This window comes from Rhinoderma darwinii, chromosome 2 (genome assembly GCF_050947455.1).
Source record: "Rhinoderma darwinii isolate aRhiDar2 chromosome 2, aRhiDar2.hap1, whole genome shotgun sequence".
NCBI lineage: Eukaryota > Metazoa > Chordata > Amphibia > Anura > Rhinodermatidae > Rhinoderma > Rhinoderma darwinii.
Window position 1 is genome coordinate 81,066,724 of NC_134688.1, and position 18,118 is coordinate 81,084,841.

The 18,118-nt window shown below is 43.6% G+C and overlaps 1 protein-coding gene across 1 annotated transcript in view; it reads right to left on the reverse strand.

The window, feature by feature from the left end:
- LOC142740666 (keratin, type II cytoskeletal 80-like) overlaps nt 1–12,410 on the reverse strand; it is a 33,177-nt gene extending 20,767 nt beyond the window's left edge. The window contains exons 1-3 of the mRNA XM_075850078.1: nt 12,147–12,410; nt 5,660–5,868; nt 3,708–3,768 (exon numbers count right to left, since the gene is read on the reverse strand). Of these exons, the coding sequence (XP_075706193.1) occupies nt 3,708–3,768; nt 5,660–5,868; nt 12,147–12,410 (534 nt within the window). The remainder of the gene's footprint in view (nt 1–3,707; nt 3,769–5,659; nt 5,869–12,146) is intronic.
- Between the last annotated feature and the right edge of the window lie 5,708 nt (nt 12,411–18,118).

The following is an 18,118-nucleotide window of genomic DNA, read 5'->3' on the forward strand; positions in this document are numbered from 1 at the left end:
TTGAATGCTTCATTTTTTATATTGCATCACACAGTACAAGCCCCCTCAAGCATAAAGGCTTTCCTTAACCTCAGCTTTTAACACTTTAGGTACTGTGACAACTTGGGGTAAGTTAGCTCACCGGATCGCCATCTCCAGGGTAAGATGGTTGGCACACTTAAGAACTTTCACTCCAACACAGTGGATGAAACTGTCCGCAACCGGCTTTATTGTCTTCATACATGAAAAGCAGTTTTATAAAACAGTTCAAAAATAAACCCTAGGCCGTCCAGCCTCTAACTTAACATACAGCTTGCCTAGCTTCAGGGTGAAAGGCCTTCTGCCCAGCACCTCACAACAAACGTATGTTCTTACCAGAACCTCTGACTCCCACAGGCTGGCAATACCTGTCTTTCTCAGACTGGGGGCACTGTGTGAATAGATCACACCTTTCTTAAAGGAACAGTGTCATCACCCAAAAAATTTTCATATGTTAAAGATGTTAGTGCTTTATTAAAAACGTTTATATTTATTTGTGTGTTTGTGTTTTACTTTTTCTTATTTTTACACTTTTTCTTCCCTATGGGGGCTGCCATTTTTCGTTCCATTTCTGTATGTGTCGATTAACGACACATATAGACATGGAATACGGCAGCCACAGTCCCATAGGGACTGCGAACGGCTCCTGTCCCATCCACTTCTGTGTACGCCGTCTGTGTGGGAACTGCGCATGCGCCGCTCCCACACAGTCCAATTTGAAATTGGCGCCGTCCGGCGCCATTTTCCTGTGGACCGGAAGTCGCGGCCGGACAGTAAGATTACTACTTCCGGTCGCGGCTTCCGGACTTGTGCACTTGGACCAGCGGCAGCAGACGGAGCGGACGGGCCGGAGGGAGCCGCGGCGGCAGGAGCAGGTAAGAGATTTCAATGTATGTTCGTGTTTGTGTACGTTTACTACTGTATGTAAACCTACTACACTGTGTGTTAGCTCAAAAAATGGCGACACACAGTGTAGGAGGATAGACCGTTCAAACCCCTCGTTTATCCCGGCACTAGCCAGGATAAAGGAGGGGGGGGATGCTGAGAGCTCACTAGAGCGAGGGCTTTTTACCCAATTTTGCAATGCTGCAATTTTGGGAATAGCTCCATCTAGTGACCAGCAATGGGAAATATTATAAATTAGAATCTAATTTATAATATTTCCTGACTCGTGAAAAAAATAAAAAAAATTTGAACAATGTTTAATCACCTACACACTAAATGTTTAATTAAAAAAAACAAACATGTTTTTCTGGCAACACATTCCCTTTAAAGGAGCCTTAACAGCTGGCAGCTAATGAGACTCCTAAGGCAGTCCAAACCCTGGACTGTCCTCAAGACGGAGTGGAACTTTTACTATTGTCTTCCACTCCAGCAACCCAGACCTTTTTCCAGGTTTCTTGCCTAATAAATAAGGAGAAAGGATACTTTCTCTTGAAACATTCCTTTTAAATATATAATTTTGGGCCCAAATCCTGCCCCTTAGTAGCTGCACTGCTACAGTACTTAAAGAGGCTCTGTCACCAGATTTTGCAACCCCTATCTGCTATTGCAGCAGATAGGCGCTGCAATGTAGATTACAGTAACATTTTTATTTTTAAAAAACGAGCATTTTTGGCCAAGTTATGACCATTTTCGTATTTATGCAAATGAGGCTTGCAAAAGTCCAAGTGGGCGTGTTGAAAAGTAAAAGTACAACTGGGCGTGTATTATGTGCGTACATCGGGGCGTGTTTACTACTTTTACTAGCTGGGCTTTCTGAAGAGAAGTATCATCCACTTCTCTTCAGAACGCCCAGCTTCTGGCAGTGCAGATCTGTGACGTCACTCACAGGTCCTGCATCGTGTCGGCACCAGAGGCTACAGATGATTCTGCAGCAGCATCGGCGTTAGCAGGTAAATCGATGTAGCTACTTACCTGCAAACGCTGATGCTGCTGCAGAATCAACTGTAGCCTCTGGTGCCGATGTGGCCGTCACGATGCAGGACCTGTGAGTGACGTCACAGATCTGCACTGCCAGAAGCTGGGCGTTCTGAAGAGAAGTGGATGATACTTCTCTTCAGAAAGCCCAGCTAGTAAAAGTAGTAAACACGCCCCGATGTACGCACATAATACACGCCCACTTGGACTTTTACTTTTAAACACGCCCAGTTGTACTTTTGCAAGCCTCATTTGCATAAATACGAAAATGGTCATAACTTGGCCAAAAATGCTCGTTTTTTAAAAATAAAAACGTTACTGTAATCTACATTGCAGCGCCTATCTGCTGCAATAGCAGATAGGGGTTGCAAAATCTGGTGACAGAGCCTCTTTAAATACTTATATGTCTTACCAAATTGGGCAACATGTGATTTTGAGCCAACTGATTATATAAATGTGCTACCCAGATATGGAAACAATAAAAAAACACTTTCAGTGACTATTACACAAAAAACATAAATGTGCTTATACACACAACTAAATCTATTTGTTGGATACATTGAAACAAATTAGTCATCCATAATTCAAGTGAAGGACCAATATCTACTAGCACATCCGTCACCAGATTTTCTTGAGGGCATGTTTTTGATGCTGTGCAAAGGGAATGATAGTGTGTGCATTTGCACTTACTAAAGGGCAACTGTTGTATGCAAATGTGTGCCAACTTGGTGCTTCTTACTGAGGGCTGCTTAGACTTAGGCCCCATGCACACGACCGTAGTGAGTTGAGGCTCGGACGGCCGCGGAGTGTCACACGCGGGCCTCCCACAAATCGCTCATTTCTATGAGCCTGGACCGCAAAATACGGCCGTAATAAGACATGTTCTATCTTGTTGCGGTCCAGGCTCCTGGGCAATGCACGGTCCGTGGAAACCACGGTCGAATGCATGGGCCCATTGAAATGATTTGCGGGTGAATTGCGGCTGCAAAAATACAATCGTGTGCATGGGGCCTTATACCGTTTAAAAAAAGTGCAGAGTGGGCTCAAATACTCATATTTGCATACAACATGGAAGACTGCGGGGCATGAAACGGGGGGGGGGGGGGGGGGGGGCTCTTAAGTTGGTGCAGGTGCACACAGTATCTTCTTTGTAGCAAGACATCTTAAAGATGCTCTAAAAGAGGACCTGTTGCCTCTCCTGACATGTCTATTTTTGCAAATATGTGGATTCCCCATGAAATAATAATTCTGGAACATATTTTCATAGAACTCTGCGTTGTGTTATTCCTCTATTATTCTTCCTAGAAATATAGTAATAAATTGACAACTGGGTGCTAAAAAAATTTCTCCCAAAGGGGCGTGTCCTTAAGCAGTCCCACTCTGTCAGCAGTGATTGGACAGTATCAGACTGTGGAGGGACACACCCCTGACTGGTAACACGAAGTTGTCAATTTATTTATAAATTCTATTAGGAATAACAGAGGAACAGCACAACACCGAGTTCTAAGAAAAGATGCTCCAGGATTGTTATTTCATGGGGAATACAATTATTTACTAAAACAGACATAACAGGAGAGGTGACAGGTCCTCTTTAATTAAAAAGCTTTTTCTGGTGACAGATGCTCTTTGATTCCACAGTCCTCAAAACTGGAGCAAAATAAATGGACTATATTACAAACAACCATAAAAAGGTGACACTTTTGCTTTTACTGTATAGACACAAATTTGTTTTGAATGAGATTTAGTTATGCATTGCGCTATTACTGTACCTTTTTCAGTTGCACAAAGGAATACTCCAAATCAGTACGTACACACAACTCATCTTCAAACCTGGTAGTCAAGGAAGGAATACGTGTTAAATTAAAAATGGGGATTATCCCTGTATAAGTCACTTTAGTCACATACTATAATTTAAAACGAAGAATTCTGTACAATTAGAATAAGTTTGACCTTGTATTGTAGTTTTAAAAAAACCAAAATCAGACCCACATGCAGGGTTCCCATACTGCGACAAGCTCTTATACACCCACAGCCAAAGCTAGATCATGGTTGGTGGAGAGCCCCTGGCAAAAAATTTGGTGCCCCTCCCCCAGTAGCAGTGTCATATGATGTGTGGTTTACTAATGCTGGTCATAAAAATGATATGATAGTCAACGATAATATATCTTGCAGCATAAACGATACAATTAGCCAATGAACGAGCCCTCTATGGTTCTACTCAACTGAGTCTAGATCACCAAAGAACCCTCTGGTGATCTAAGTTTAGTTCAGTGCAGCCACTGTGTGCCCATAAAAAAAACTAAAATAGCCGTATTATGACTGTGTTCAACACGCCTTGTGGTGTTTTCTGTGGCTCCTCGTGGATGTGGCCTAGATAATAATGAATAGACAGTAATATCCACTGTGTTATCACGTTCTGTGTTGCTGCTGAAATTGGGCAGGTTCGATTGCTCAATATTATAGGTTCCTCCCATCAATTTGGTGTTGCTGCTTGGAGTTTCACCAATTCAATAAGTTATATATAACCAATAGGTTGTAAATCAGGTTAATAGGGATAATTATAAGCTAATAAATTATTTACTCACTCCTAAATACATATTAGGCTCACATCCAAGACACAGAAGTAACATAGAAGTTTTCTCCAGTCCCAACAAATGAAATGTAACAAGAGAAAAAATTCATCATCCCAGACGTGTAAAAATACCATTTAAAAGTAAATTAGCACATTTTTACTTACTACGCCTCGTTGGATTCTCGTGGAACTGTTTTGCTCTGGTGATATTCATGCATTCTATTTCTGCTTGGGATATTGTGATCTACAAGGGTGAGCTGACTCTCAGGTTTTGTTTTAAAGAGGATCTGTCACTATTTTATTAATTGCCTATCTCCTAACTAATCTAATATGCGCTTTGAAGCTGATAACTACAGCTTCTCCCCCTTCCCTGCCCAGCAACACAGCGTGATCATATAGTATACAGCTTCCATTTCCGACTGTGTATTCAACTGGCGATATCTCCGGTTGTTTCACTGTGATCCATATGAAAGATTAGAATCTCCTCCTTTATATGACACCAGAACTGCTGTTCTAGGTGGTCCACTGCCAGAGATATGGCTGTTTTTAAGTGATCCCCTTCCCTCCAGCCTCAGTCTCTCACACTGTGTGAAGCAGCTTCATGCTGATAGGACAGCGTCAGAGGCTGTGAGGTTGCTCCACCTCCGGAGAATCGCTGGTGTTGACGCCCACTTGTCTAGTATAGCCTCATTTGCATATTTAGAAAAAAGCTCATAACTTTTAAAATAGTAAACGTTTTGGGACACAATTTTCACTGGTATTATCAGTGTGACAGCGCCTATCAGATCAGCTAGAAGATTGGGCATTACTAAACTTGTGACAGATCCTCCTTAACAAATAAAATGTGTGATGTGGAAGACATTAGAGATATTGTCAGTCCAGTTTAGTTTAGGTGACAGAATCATGACATGACAGTTTATGTTACTGCAAGACCATGATGCTTCTATGTCCTACAATAACTCACAATTTGTTCACAAGATCAATTAACTCTGCCACTTATAGGAACCAGGACCTGACATCAATGTGGTCACATATTTGCTGGACGTTAGTCCACCAAGCGTTGGCCTACGAGGAACCTGCTGAACAGCAATGCTGGAAAAACATCATGCCAAGTAAACGATCCCTAAGATCCCACAACCCCAAACTAACTTGTCTTTTATGTCATTGACAGAATCCACCAATTCCAGCAGGTTCTTCTGAGTCTGGTTGTTTCTTTTGGTGACACCGTTCACCTGTCCAAGGAGGCGACTTATATACGACAGGTAAATGGGCTCCAGGTCTTTTTCAGAATTATCTTCTACCTGCAGCATTGACCAGCGCTCCGCCAAAATCTCACGCTGTTTCTCCATGTATTTAATCTACAAAACACAATTTGGTAGACAGAATATTTATAATATTAGCGCCTGTTCCTTTCCTAGGTTACTATATGATTCCTCTAAGACATGATGGTCATCAGAGATTTGCTTGATATTACATATATACGCGAGATTCCACTAGTTGATGTCTACAGTCCTCATGCTCCCATCATATCAAATACAGCTCAGTAGATGCCTTCCCCACGTCCTGCTCACCTCCCTGTCAAATTCAGCTATGCCTTCTCTATGTCATAAACTATTAATCAAAGCGTATGACAAATCCAGTGCTGTCCTACAAAGTCTGCCTATGTCCCTGTTTGCCTTTGTACACAAGGATGATTGATAACGCTACAGCTGCAGATGTAGCCATCTTTATCTTGACTTTTAACATTAAATGCACAGTGGCAGGAAACGTTAACTTGACTTTTTCAATGGCTTTTGCTGTGTGATTTCGCGCTGCAGCCAGTCAAGATAAACTTGGCTACATCTGTATAGAATGACTGCCTCACAACTTCTTCATATAAACCTGAGGGTATGTTCACACACACTAATTACGGACGTAATTCGGGCGTTTTTGCCCCGAATTACGTCCGAAAATGCGCCTCGATAGCGTTGACAAACATGTGCCCATTGAAAGCAATGGGCTGACGTTTGTTTGTTCACACGAGGCGTATATTTACGCGTCGCTGTCAAATGACGGCGCGTAAATAGACACCCGCGTCAAAGAAGTGACCTGTCACTTCTTGGGGCGTAATTGGAGCCGTTATTCATTGACTCCAATGAAAAGCAGCGCCAATTACGTCCGTAATGGACGCGGCGTTCAAGCGCCTGCACATGCCGTTACGGCTGAAATTACGGGGATGTTTTCTCCTGAAAACATCCCCGTAATTTCAGCCGTTACGGACGCTGCCGTGTGAACATACCCTAAAAGAAAAATCTAGAAATGTATTCAGCACAATCTGAAGTCAATATTTCGGTAGTGAACACACACACAGCAAAATGTTTTCTGATTTTTTGATGTAATCGTAAGTATAACAATTATTAAAGCAACTTTCTGGTTTAGAGCCTCTTTAAGGCAGGGTTCCCACGGGTCAGATACGCTACACATTTTGGTACGGTTTTTCAGATGGAATTTCTGCTGCAGAAAGCAGCGCTTGAAAAAAACGTTGAGACTTACCCCCTTTCTCATCTCTGAGCGTAGTCCGGCCTCCAACGGTGACGTTGCAGGCCATGTGATGCTGCAGTCTGTGATTGGCTGCAGCGGACACATGGGAAGAAGGAGAGCGTTTTGGGAAATAATGTGTTTTTTTTCCGGAGTTGTGATTTTTGCGCCGTAATTGCTGCGATTTTGCTGCAAAAGTTGCAACACATGGCTGTCCGTTGCGGGTTTTGCATCCCCATTGAATTCAATGGGGAAAACCCGCAACAGAAAATCCACAAAAACGCTGCATAAATTGACATGCTGCGGAATTAAATTCCGCACCGCAGGTCAATTTATTAACGTTTACCCTGCATTTTTTTTTCTGCAGCGTGGGCATGAGATTTTCAAAATTTCTTCCAATTTGCTGCTACTGTAAATGTTGCGGAATTTCCACACAGAAATATTTTGCGGAAATTATGCAGCATTTATACTACGTGGGAACCCGGCCTAAAGGGATAGTCTGGTTCTGGTTTAGAAAAACTATTTTTAAATAACCTATTAGGGAATTCTTAGTTAGGCCCAATTTACACGCGTTGAAACAGCGGCCGTCCCACGGACTTATGAAATTCAATGGGGCCGTTCACACAGCCGTTGTTTCAACGGACCGTTTGAAGGGTCCTTGCGAAAATAGGACATGTCCATTTTTTTCGCGCATCACGCACCCCTCCATAGACTCTCAACTATGGGGGATGCGTGACATCGCGTCCCGCAGCGCTGAGCACGGATGCACCTCGGAGATGCGCAGCGTTCGTGTAAATAAGGCCATAATGTAAGAGGGTCCCCCATTCCAGAGTTTCATCTATTAGCCATAGTGAAGACTTGCTCTTGTTCTGAGGAGCCCACCTGTGAATTACACGGAGAGCCCATTGATTTTATGTAATGCTTCATTTTCTCTAATGTGGCGCTGAAGGGAGAACGAAGGAGGTGAGGTATGCAAAGAAATAGAGCTGTTTGTCCAACTAGCATTTTCCATTATGGAAATGTTCAGAATAGAAGAAGGTTTTAGCATCTCAGATATACCATTCCTACATCACTATTGTTCATACAGTATATGGCCATTTTAAATGAGTATTCCGGTTTTGGCAAATAAAGCTATACATTTATTGTGTAATAAAAGTTCTGCATCTGTCTAATATATGTTAGGTGTTAATTTCTCCGGATTTTCAAGATCCGTGCTTGCTGTCAGTGATCAGAAATAATTCACTGTTTATATTTAGAAAATGAAAATCTGTCTTGGTCATGTGATGATCACACAGGTGCACAACTCAATTGAAGCGCTCTGATGTCTGTGCTGTAAGGCCTCGTTCACATCTGCGTTTGCTATACCATTGTTCTACTCCATCAGAGGAGCAGAATAAGTGAATTACCGGAAGCGTCGGTTCCGTTGCACCATGGACACCACCGGCGGCTGATGGAACCTACTGACTTTAATGGGTTCCATCGGGTTTCCGTCAGGGTGTCTGTAGTTTTACCGGAAACAATAGTACAGAATGCTGTGCTATTATTTCTGGTATTTTCGGCTGGATTTCCGACTTTGGCCCCTAACGGAGCCTCCAATGCTAATGTGAGGCCTAACTGTAATGATATATTCACACACGGCAGACTTGTTGCAGAAATTATTTCGACTGACAATTGGTTTTATACATGTGAATGGAGTTGTTTCTGTAGCCTGTGCATGGATTTCTGCAAACCCCATTTAGATGAATGAGACAGTCTCAGGCATTTTTGCAATGTTCAGTTTTGCACTATACAATACTTCAATTGAGCATAATGTATCTTAGATACGAATTGTTTAAAAAAAGGGTGTTTAGGTCCTTACGACCATGTATCAACAGCGGGACAGATTTTCTATTCAAATAGAGCCAGAATTCTAGCCTATATGCTGTGCTCCACATTTATTGAAGGGTAAAGGCCCTTTTACACCGGCCAACATAGAGACATCGTTGATCGGCGCTCCTTTGCTCTTGTCACACAGAGCTATGGATGGGGACGAGCGGTCGTTACTCCCCAGACACTATTATCATGTCGGCAGCTCGTCTCCTTGGTAACAGGGAAATGTGCTGCCGACAATGATAATATTTCACTTTTTTAAAACGATACGACCTGCAGATGAACGAGCGTTTGCTCGTTCATCTGCTGATCGTTCCCCTGTTTACACAGAGCAATTATCGGCAACGAGTGTTCTGTGAATGCTCGTCTGCCCCATAATCGTCCAGTGTAAAACATGTCAGAAGTTTTGATTGGTGGGGTCCGAGCACTGAGACCCCCACCAATCCACCAATCACTAAAACGAAGCTGCAGACGCCCTCACACTTCGTTTCGTGTCTGTTCGGCTTTTTCCGGAAATCAATGTATCGAAGTACGGACTCAATATAAAGTCTATGAGCCCGTATTCCAAAACATCGGCTTTCCAGAAAAGCCAAAGAGAAACAGAGGGCTGTGCGCTCACACAAGCACTTCTGCCGCTTCGTTTTAGCGATTGGTGGGGGTCTCAGTACTCGGACATGTCAGAGGTTTGTAAAACGTTTAGTAACCCTTTAACTGTTTTAGACATTTTTTTCGACACACTCCACAATTTAGTCGCAAAAAACTGATGTTAACAAAACCAACCCAGACGTAGTATAAGGAAAAGTGTCTAAAATGTCTAGCTAGATGCGCCAAATTGCTCATAGAGCGTGCATCACTTTGATAAATTTGGCACATTTTCTGACTGCCTTGTCTAAGTTTACACTTTAGGCTTGCCCCAGTATCTGCTGCTATCTACAATAAGGAGCAGCGCTAAATTGAAGTATTGTGCAATGCTGAACATTTACAGAATATTTAGTTACATCCATTTGGCCACTTATTTGATTAATAATATTGCCACAGTTTACATTATTCCTGTGCATTCCATAATATATAAGTTTATTAGGGTCAGACTGGCCCACCAGAGTAGCAGAAGTTCTCCCGGTTGGGCTCTGACACAATAATGGCTGTTAATACAGTAGGGTCCTAAAGATCTAGCAGAAGGTAATGAACATTTGATGCCAATCTCTTGCCACTAGGGTATAATTCTTATGGGCTGATTCACAAATAACTTTTTAGACCTTATTGATGATCTGTCCTGTGTGTGCAATGATAACAACAAACATTACGATGCAATTAAAAATGGACGTGCACATATTCTATAAAGATCGACAGTGACTGCCCAGAATAACTCCTCTTGTGGGCCCAAGAAACCCCAATCTCATACTGGGGAAGTAGTCTGAAAACCACTATAAAATGTATATTTAGACATGATTCTATCATCTCCTGTTTTTTCCATGTTCTCTTTGTGTAGTTTACCTTATCACAAGGATATAATACATTTTTAAAGTATGTACAACAATACACCTGGTTCGACTCTTTGTGGAAGGGTTTTCTAATGGACAAAAATGTTGCCGATGGATATGTCTTTATTTTATGACCTCTTTGAGTCATTCTGGACATGCCTTAGGTTGGATGATGCCCTGTGCAGTACCTTGTATTGATCCCCCGTTCCCCCTTATGGTGTACTCTATAGTGCCCAATAATACAATCATACAGTGCCCAAATAACACTGACTGACTGCACCTGTCCGACTATCTCTTCTCAGATTTTTGCATCACGTGTGTAATAAGGGGGAGGGCTCCTGGTTCCCAGGCCATCAAGGATAGTGCCCCCAACTGTGGAGACAGGGGATGCACCTCTAAGGCAGACGAGGGGACATTTCAGGGCTTGTTGAGAATATCCTAAAATATAATATTCAAACCAAATTTACATTCATTTATGTCCTGATTTTGTGAATTTGGCGCACCTGGTAAAGTTTGAGCCATTTGTGTCTATGGAATACTTTTGGAAAAAGGACACTTTTTATAGAAAATGGGCTCATTGTCTCCTCTCACTTTACCACTATTCTTCCTTTGGAGATACAATAAAAAAAAAGTGGATTCTAACAGCTCTGGTGAGTCCATGTATGGACTACTGGTCACAGAAAAAACTGTTTTATTTCAGACAACCTTTAGCTAGGCGGACTACAGACCACGATGCATTGAGCAAGCAACATCCATCTCAATGCCATAATGAAGACTAAACCCATAGGAATAGGTTGGCATTTTAAAAGCATGCCAGAAAGTATAAAATGGCCCACATTTATCAATATATTTGCATCTATTTTGTGCATTTTCCTCCAATATAGAGTCTAATCTGCTTTCTAACATATTTATTAACCATTTGTAGCAGAATTTAGAGCCATTTGCGCCATTTGTCTTAGTTTGTAAGAGTGGAGGGAAAAGTGGGCATGGTTTACTGCTCGGCCAGGATTTATGATGTCATTTTTAATAAAAGTGGACCATTATCCATAAACAATTGTTGAAACCCTATAGCTATGTTCCTATTTATAACGGAAGCGATGATACTGTGCCAGATCTGTCGAGCAATGGAACAAAACGGTGCCTGATGAACCCTGTTGACTTATAATGGGGTCTGCCTGTGTTTCGTCAAGGTTTATATAATTTTGAAGGCAAGTATAGTGCTGTATGCTGCGTGGTTCTTGTCGTCAAATGTCAAGGAACTCTTAATGGCACCCCCAAATGGCAGTGATCACAGCCTTAGTGGTGTAAAAAAGTACAAGCAGAAAACAAATAACATAAAATAAAAATATTTTATATTTGCAATAACAGATCTGGGCATTGAACTACTGGTGACTGGAAATAATTGTGATTATCGGATATAGTACCATTACTTAAATAGATCAATGCATATTCAATGGCATAGGCCAATATGGCTAATTGCTCATAGGGGTAAATAGTGGGAACAAGTCAAGAGATGACCACTGGCAGGTTCCATTACAAGAAAGCAGCATGATAGACCTAATGGCCATGTCTTGTGACTTGTGAAGAGGGCAGTACATATAATACACAATGAATATATGAGAAAACCACTCTATGCAGCCATGTACATTGTATTCATGGAGGTCTCAGTCTACATCTCTTTACACTTCCTCATTGAATTTAACCCATCCATATTTACAGTGTAAAAAAAGTAGACTCCCATCATGATCTGCCCTTCCCTCTGCACTCACCTTGTCTTTGAAGGAGGCCAGTTCTTTGTTAAGTTTCCTCTCTCCATCCTCTGAGCTGAATGAAGGCTGGGTGTTAGAGGTCACTGTCACTTTGGTTTGAAAGGACTCTTCAATGCTTTGAGAATAGGATACATTATTAGTGCAGGACTCTGTTGAGTAGGTCTCTGATGGAGGAGGGCTGGGGTACAAAGTGTGTTCACTAGTTACAGAATCTGGACGCCAAAGAGGCAAGTCATAAGTAGATGAATGGGAGAAGGCAGCCATTTAGACCAGTTCGTATACTTGCTGTGGACTCCGGTAACAAAATCTTTTTTTGTTGACAGAAATCTGTGAGAAGATCTGATTCCAGAGCGGGAGAACACAGCTTGGGTGTGCCCAACACAGGGAGAGGCTGCAATTACCAGCCGTCTGAAAAATACAGCGGGGTGTCAGCCATTCGGTATGCTAATGTGGCACACACAAAAATCCCTCACACGTGTCTATAGAAATACACTAATGTCCATTCTTTATTGTTTTACATATTTGTAATATACACTAAATACCATACCATAAATGCTCTCTCATGGGCACAAAGCTCAGAACTGCAAACAATATCTCTCTATGCTTATGCACGCTGAGACAAGTATACGTAACTATTTCGCAAGAACTCTAGGCATTTCCACAAGCAGAGCTAAAGAGTAGGATCATAGTGCTATGTAAAAAAAAAATACCAAATCAATTGTACAAACTGGTGAAGCATGAAAGGTATAAAGTTTTATTATGGTTTCAGCAAATAAAGGTTATTCATTTTATAATGAAATGTTATACAACTTTCCAATATACAGTACTGTGCAAAAGTTTTATGTAGTTGTTAAAAAAAATACTACAAAGTAAGAATGCTTTCAAAAACAGAAGCGTTAACAGTTGTTTTTTTTTAATCAATTATAATAATGCAAAGTGAATGAATCAATGTACAAGTGTACCTAGAAGAATTGATGCTGTTTTGAAGGCAAAGGGGGTCACACCAAATATTGATTTGATTTATATTTCTCTTCAGTTCATTTACTTTGTATTTTGTTAATTAATTTAAAAGCAAAACTTTTAACACATATGTGTGAAAGCATTCTTACTTAGCAGCATTTTTCCACAACTGCCTAAAACTTTTGCACAGTACTGTACTTTCTGTATTAATTTCACAAGGCTTTCATGATCTCTGCTTGTTGTCATTCAGTACGAACCTTCATAGTTTACTTCCAGAGTATAAAAATCAGTCCTGGTCCTGTGATGGACACACAGGTGCAACTTGTCAACTCCCTATAGTATGATTCACTGCTCAGTGGTGCTGGACTGGGGTTACTTGGGCCCACCAGAGAAAATAATTCTAAAGAGGCCACCCTCCGATGTATAGAACATGTGCACGTCCACACTATGTTGTTATCATTATGCACACAGGACATATCATAAATATTGTCAAATCATTTTTTGTGAATGAACCCATAAGAAATAGACCCTAGTGGCAAGTCGTTGACTCTAAAATCAGCTCCAAATGGGGTTCTTGGTGAGCATTTGTGGCCCATTATTGGGTCAGAGCCTGAGCTCACTGGAGGGTCCTCTGGCAGACCAGTCCAACCATGGAGGTTGAGATTTTCATCAAGTCAATGGGACACACTGCATCTGAGATGATGTGCTACATGTGAGTTTATATATTATGCATTTTCATCCTTTTCTGTATTAACAACTTCGCACTCCATGACATAAATGTACATCATGGATTGCATTGCCTAGAGGCCCCATGACATACATTTACGTCAGCAATACCGGCCTGCTGTAATGGCCATGGGTTTCTGACTATTAGGCCATGTCATCGACAGAAAAAATAAAAATACTGTGGCTCTCGAATTGCGAAACACAAATGATTTTTTTTCCCTAAAACATGCTTTTATTGTGCAAAAATACTAAAACATAAAACAAACTTTACATATTTAGTTTTACCATAATTGTAACATAGATGTTAGGGATCTGCCAGGTACTTCATCTAGGTATACTCCTGGGATTAATCGATCCACACCTGAGGCCAGACCTGTTCGACTGACACCATCTCCCACCAACCAGGGTGGCAGGCTGACCTCAAGTTACCTGACCGGTTCTCAGGGGACCGTAAGACCTTTCTCTCCTTCCGGGAGAGTTGCAGACTGTATTTCCGCCTAAAGCCCCACTCCTCAGGTTCCGAGAACCAGCGGGTGGGTATCATCATATCCCGACTCCAGGAAGGGCCCCAAGAGTGGGCCTTCTCCTTGGCTCCTGACGCCCCTGAACTTTCCTCTGTTGATCGTTTTTTCTCTGCCCTCGGACTCATTTACGACGAGACTGACAGGACTGCTTTAGCCGAGAGTCAGCTGGTGACCTTACGTCAGGGTAGGAGACCGGTTGAGGAATACTGTTCTGATTTTAGGAGGTGGTGCGTAGCTTCTCAGTGGAACGATCCGGCCCTAAGGTGCCAGTTTAGGTTAGGATTATCGGACGCCCTGAAGGATCTGCTGGTTAGCTACCCCTCGTCTGACTCCCTTGACCAGGTTATGGCCCTAGCAGTACGACTTGACCGACGTCTCAGGGAACGTCAGCTAGAACGCTTCAGTGTGCTCCCCTCTGACTTTTCTGCGATCCCCCCCGAGGTCCCGTCTCCTCGCCCCTCCACGGAGGACTCGGAGGTACCTATGCAACTCGGGGCCTCCATGTCCCCTCGACAACGTAGGGAGTTTCGCAGAATGAATGGTCTCTGCTTCTACTGTGGGGACGACAAGCATCTACTGAACACCTGTCCCAGGCGCAAGAATAAGAAGCCGGAAAACTTCCGCGCCTAAGTGATCATCGGGGAGGTCACTTGGGCGCACAGGTATTTCCCGTTAATGTGAAACGCAATAAAATTTTGCTTCCCTTTCAGGTCTCGTTTGCTGGCCGGGCTGCCACGGGCAGTGCTTTCGTGGATTCAGGGTCATCTGCTAATATCATGTCTGTGGAATTTGCTATGTCTCTAAAGATGCCTTGTATTGATTTACCTTATCCTATCCCTGTAGTAGGAATCGACTCAACTCCCCTTGCTAATGGTTATTTTACTCAGCATACTCCTGTTTTTGAACTCCTGGTTGGCTCCATGCATTTGGAGCAGTGCTCTGTACTGGTGATGCAGGGATTATCGTCTGATCTGGTTTTAGGCCTTCCCTGGTTGCAGTTGCATAATCCCACGTTTGATTGGAATACTGGGGATCTCACCAAATGGGGTAATGAATGTCTTATGTCATGTCTTTCTGTTAACTCTATTTCTCCCCGGGAGGAGGTAAACACGCTTCCTGAGTTTGTTCAGGACTTCGCCGATGTGTTTTCTAAGGAGGCCTCTGAGGTGTTGCCCCCCCATAGAGATTACGATTGCGCTATCGATTTGGTGCCTGGTGCCAAGCTTCCTAAGGGTAGGATATTTAATCTTTCATGTCCTGAACGTGAAGCCATGAGGGTGTATATCCAAGAATGCCTGGCCAAGGGTTTCATTCGCCCCTCGACTTCTCCTGTAGGTGCTGGCTTCTTCTTCGTGGGGAAGAAGGATGGTGGTCTTAGGCCGTGCATTGATTATCGTAACCTGAATAAGGTCACCGCAAGGAACCAGTACCCACTTCCTTTGATTCCGGATCTTTTTAATCAGGTTCAGGGAGCCCAATGGTTTTCTAAGTTCGATCTACGGGGGGCATATAACCTTATCCGCATCAAAGAGGGGGATGAGTGGAAAACTGCGTTCAACACACCCGAGGGTCATTTCGAATACCTGGTCATGCCCTTTGGGTTGTGTAATGCCCCTGCTGTCTTCCAGAATTTTATTAATGAAATCCTGAGAGAGTACCTGGGTAATTTTCTTGTTGTGTACCTTGATGACATACTGGTGTTTTCCAAGGACTGGTCCTCCCACGTGGAGCATGTCAGGAAGGTGCTCCAGGTCCTTCGGGAGAATAATCTGTTTGCTAAGACTGAAAAATGTGTCTTTGGGGTACAGGAGATACCATTTTTAGGGCAAATCCTCACTCCTCATGAATTCCGCATGGACCCTGCCAAGGTTCAGGCTGTGGCGGAATGGGTCCAACCTGCCTCCCTTAAGGCGTTACAGTGTTTTTTAGGGTTCGCCAACTATTACAGGAGATTTATTGCAAACTTCTCGGTCGTCGCTAAGCCTCTTACGGACCTTACCCGCAAGGGTGCTGATGTCCTCCATTGGCCCCCTGAGGCCGTCCAGGCCTTTGAGACCCTCAAGAAGTGCTTTATCTCGGCCCCCGTGCTGATTCAGCCCAACCAAGAGGAGCCATTTATTGTGGAGGTTGACGCTTCCGAGGTGGGAGTGGGGGCCGTCTTGTCCCAGGGTACCAGCTCCCTCACCCATCTCCGCCCCTGTGCTTACTTCTCTAGGAAGTTTTCGCCCACGGAGAGTAACTATGATATTGGCAACCGCGAACTTCTAGCCATTAAATGGGCTTTTGAGGAGTGGCGGCACTTCCTGGAGGGGGCCAGACACCAGGTAACGGTCCTTACGGATCACAAAAATCTGGTTTTCCTAGAATCGGCCCGGAGGCTTAATCCTAGACAAGCTCGGTGGGCACTATTCTTTACCAGATTTAATTTCTTGGTTACCTATAGGGCTGGGTCCAAGAATATTAAGGCTGATGCTCTGTCACGTAGTTTCATGGCCAATCCTCCTTCTGAGAAGGATCCTGCTTGTATTTTACCCCCTGGTATAATCGTCTCTGCCACGGATTCTGATTTAGCTTCTGATATCGCGGCTGATCAGGGTGCAGCTCCCGGGAACGTCCCTGGGGACAAACTGTTTGTTCCCCTGCAATACCGGCTGAGGGTACTCAGGGAAAACCATGACTCCGCTCTATCTGGTCATCCTGGCATCTTGGGCACCAAACACCTCATTACCAGAAACTATTGGTGGCCTGGGTTGCCTAAAGACGTTAGGGCTTACGTCACCGCTTGTGAGGTTTGCGCTAGGTCCAAAACCCCTAGGTCCCGACCTGCGGGCCTACTACGTTCCTTGCCCATTCCCCAGAGACCTTGGACCCATATCTCCATGGATTTTATCACCGATTTGCCTCCATCTCAGGGCAAGTCGGTGGTGTGGGTGGTAGTCGACCGCTTCAGCAAGATGTGCCACTTTGTGCCCCTTAAGAAGCTACCTAACGCCAAGACGTTAGCTTCTTTGTTTGTGAAACACATCCTGCGTCTCCATGGGGCCCCAGTCAATATCGTTTCTGACAGAGGGGTACAATTTGTTTCCTTATTTTGGAGAGCTTTTTGTAAAAAGTTGGAGATTGATCTGTCCTTCTCCTCCGCCTTCCATCCCGAAACTAATGGCCAAACGGAAAGGACCAACCAATCCCTGGAACAATATTTAAGGTGTTTCATCTCTGACTGTCAATTCGATTGGGTCTCATTCCTTCCCCTTGCTGAATTTTCCTTGAATAACCGGGTCAGTAACTCGTCAGGGGTCTCCCCGTTTTTCTGTAATTTCGGGTTTAACCCAAGATTCTCCTCCGTCTCCCCTGGTTGTTCCAATAATCCTGAGGTAGAGGATGTTCATCGGGAACTGTGCACTGTCTGGGCCCAGGTTCAGAAGAACCTAGAGGCGTCCCAGAGCGCACAAAAGATTCAGGCGGATAGTAGACGTTCTGCTAACCCCCGGTTTGTCGTCGGGGATTTGGTCTGGTTGTCGTCCAGGAACTTGCGCCTTAAGGTCCCGTCCAGGAAGTTTGCTCCCCGATTTATTGGACCTTATAAGATCATTGAAGTCCTCAACCCTGTATCCTTCCGTCTGGAGCTCCCCCCATCATTTCGCATACATGACGTCTTCCATGCCTCCCTCCTTAAACGCTGCTCCCCGTCCTGGTCCCCCTCGAGGATACCTCCTGTTCCCGTTCTCACCCCTGAGGGGGTGGAATTCGAGGTGGCCAAGA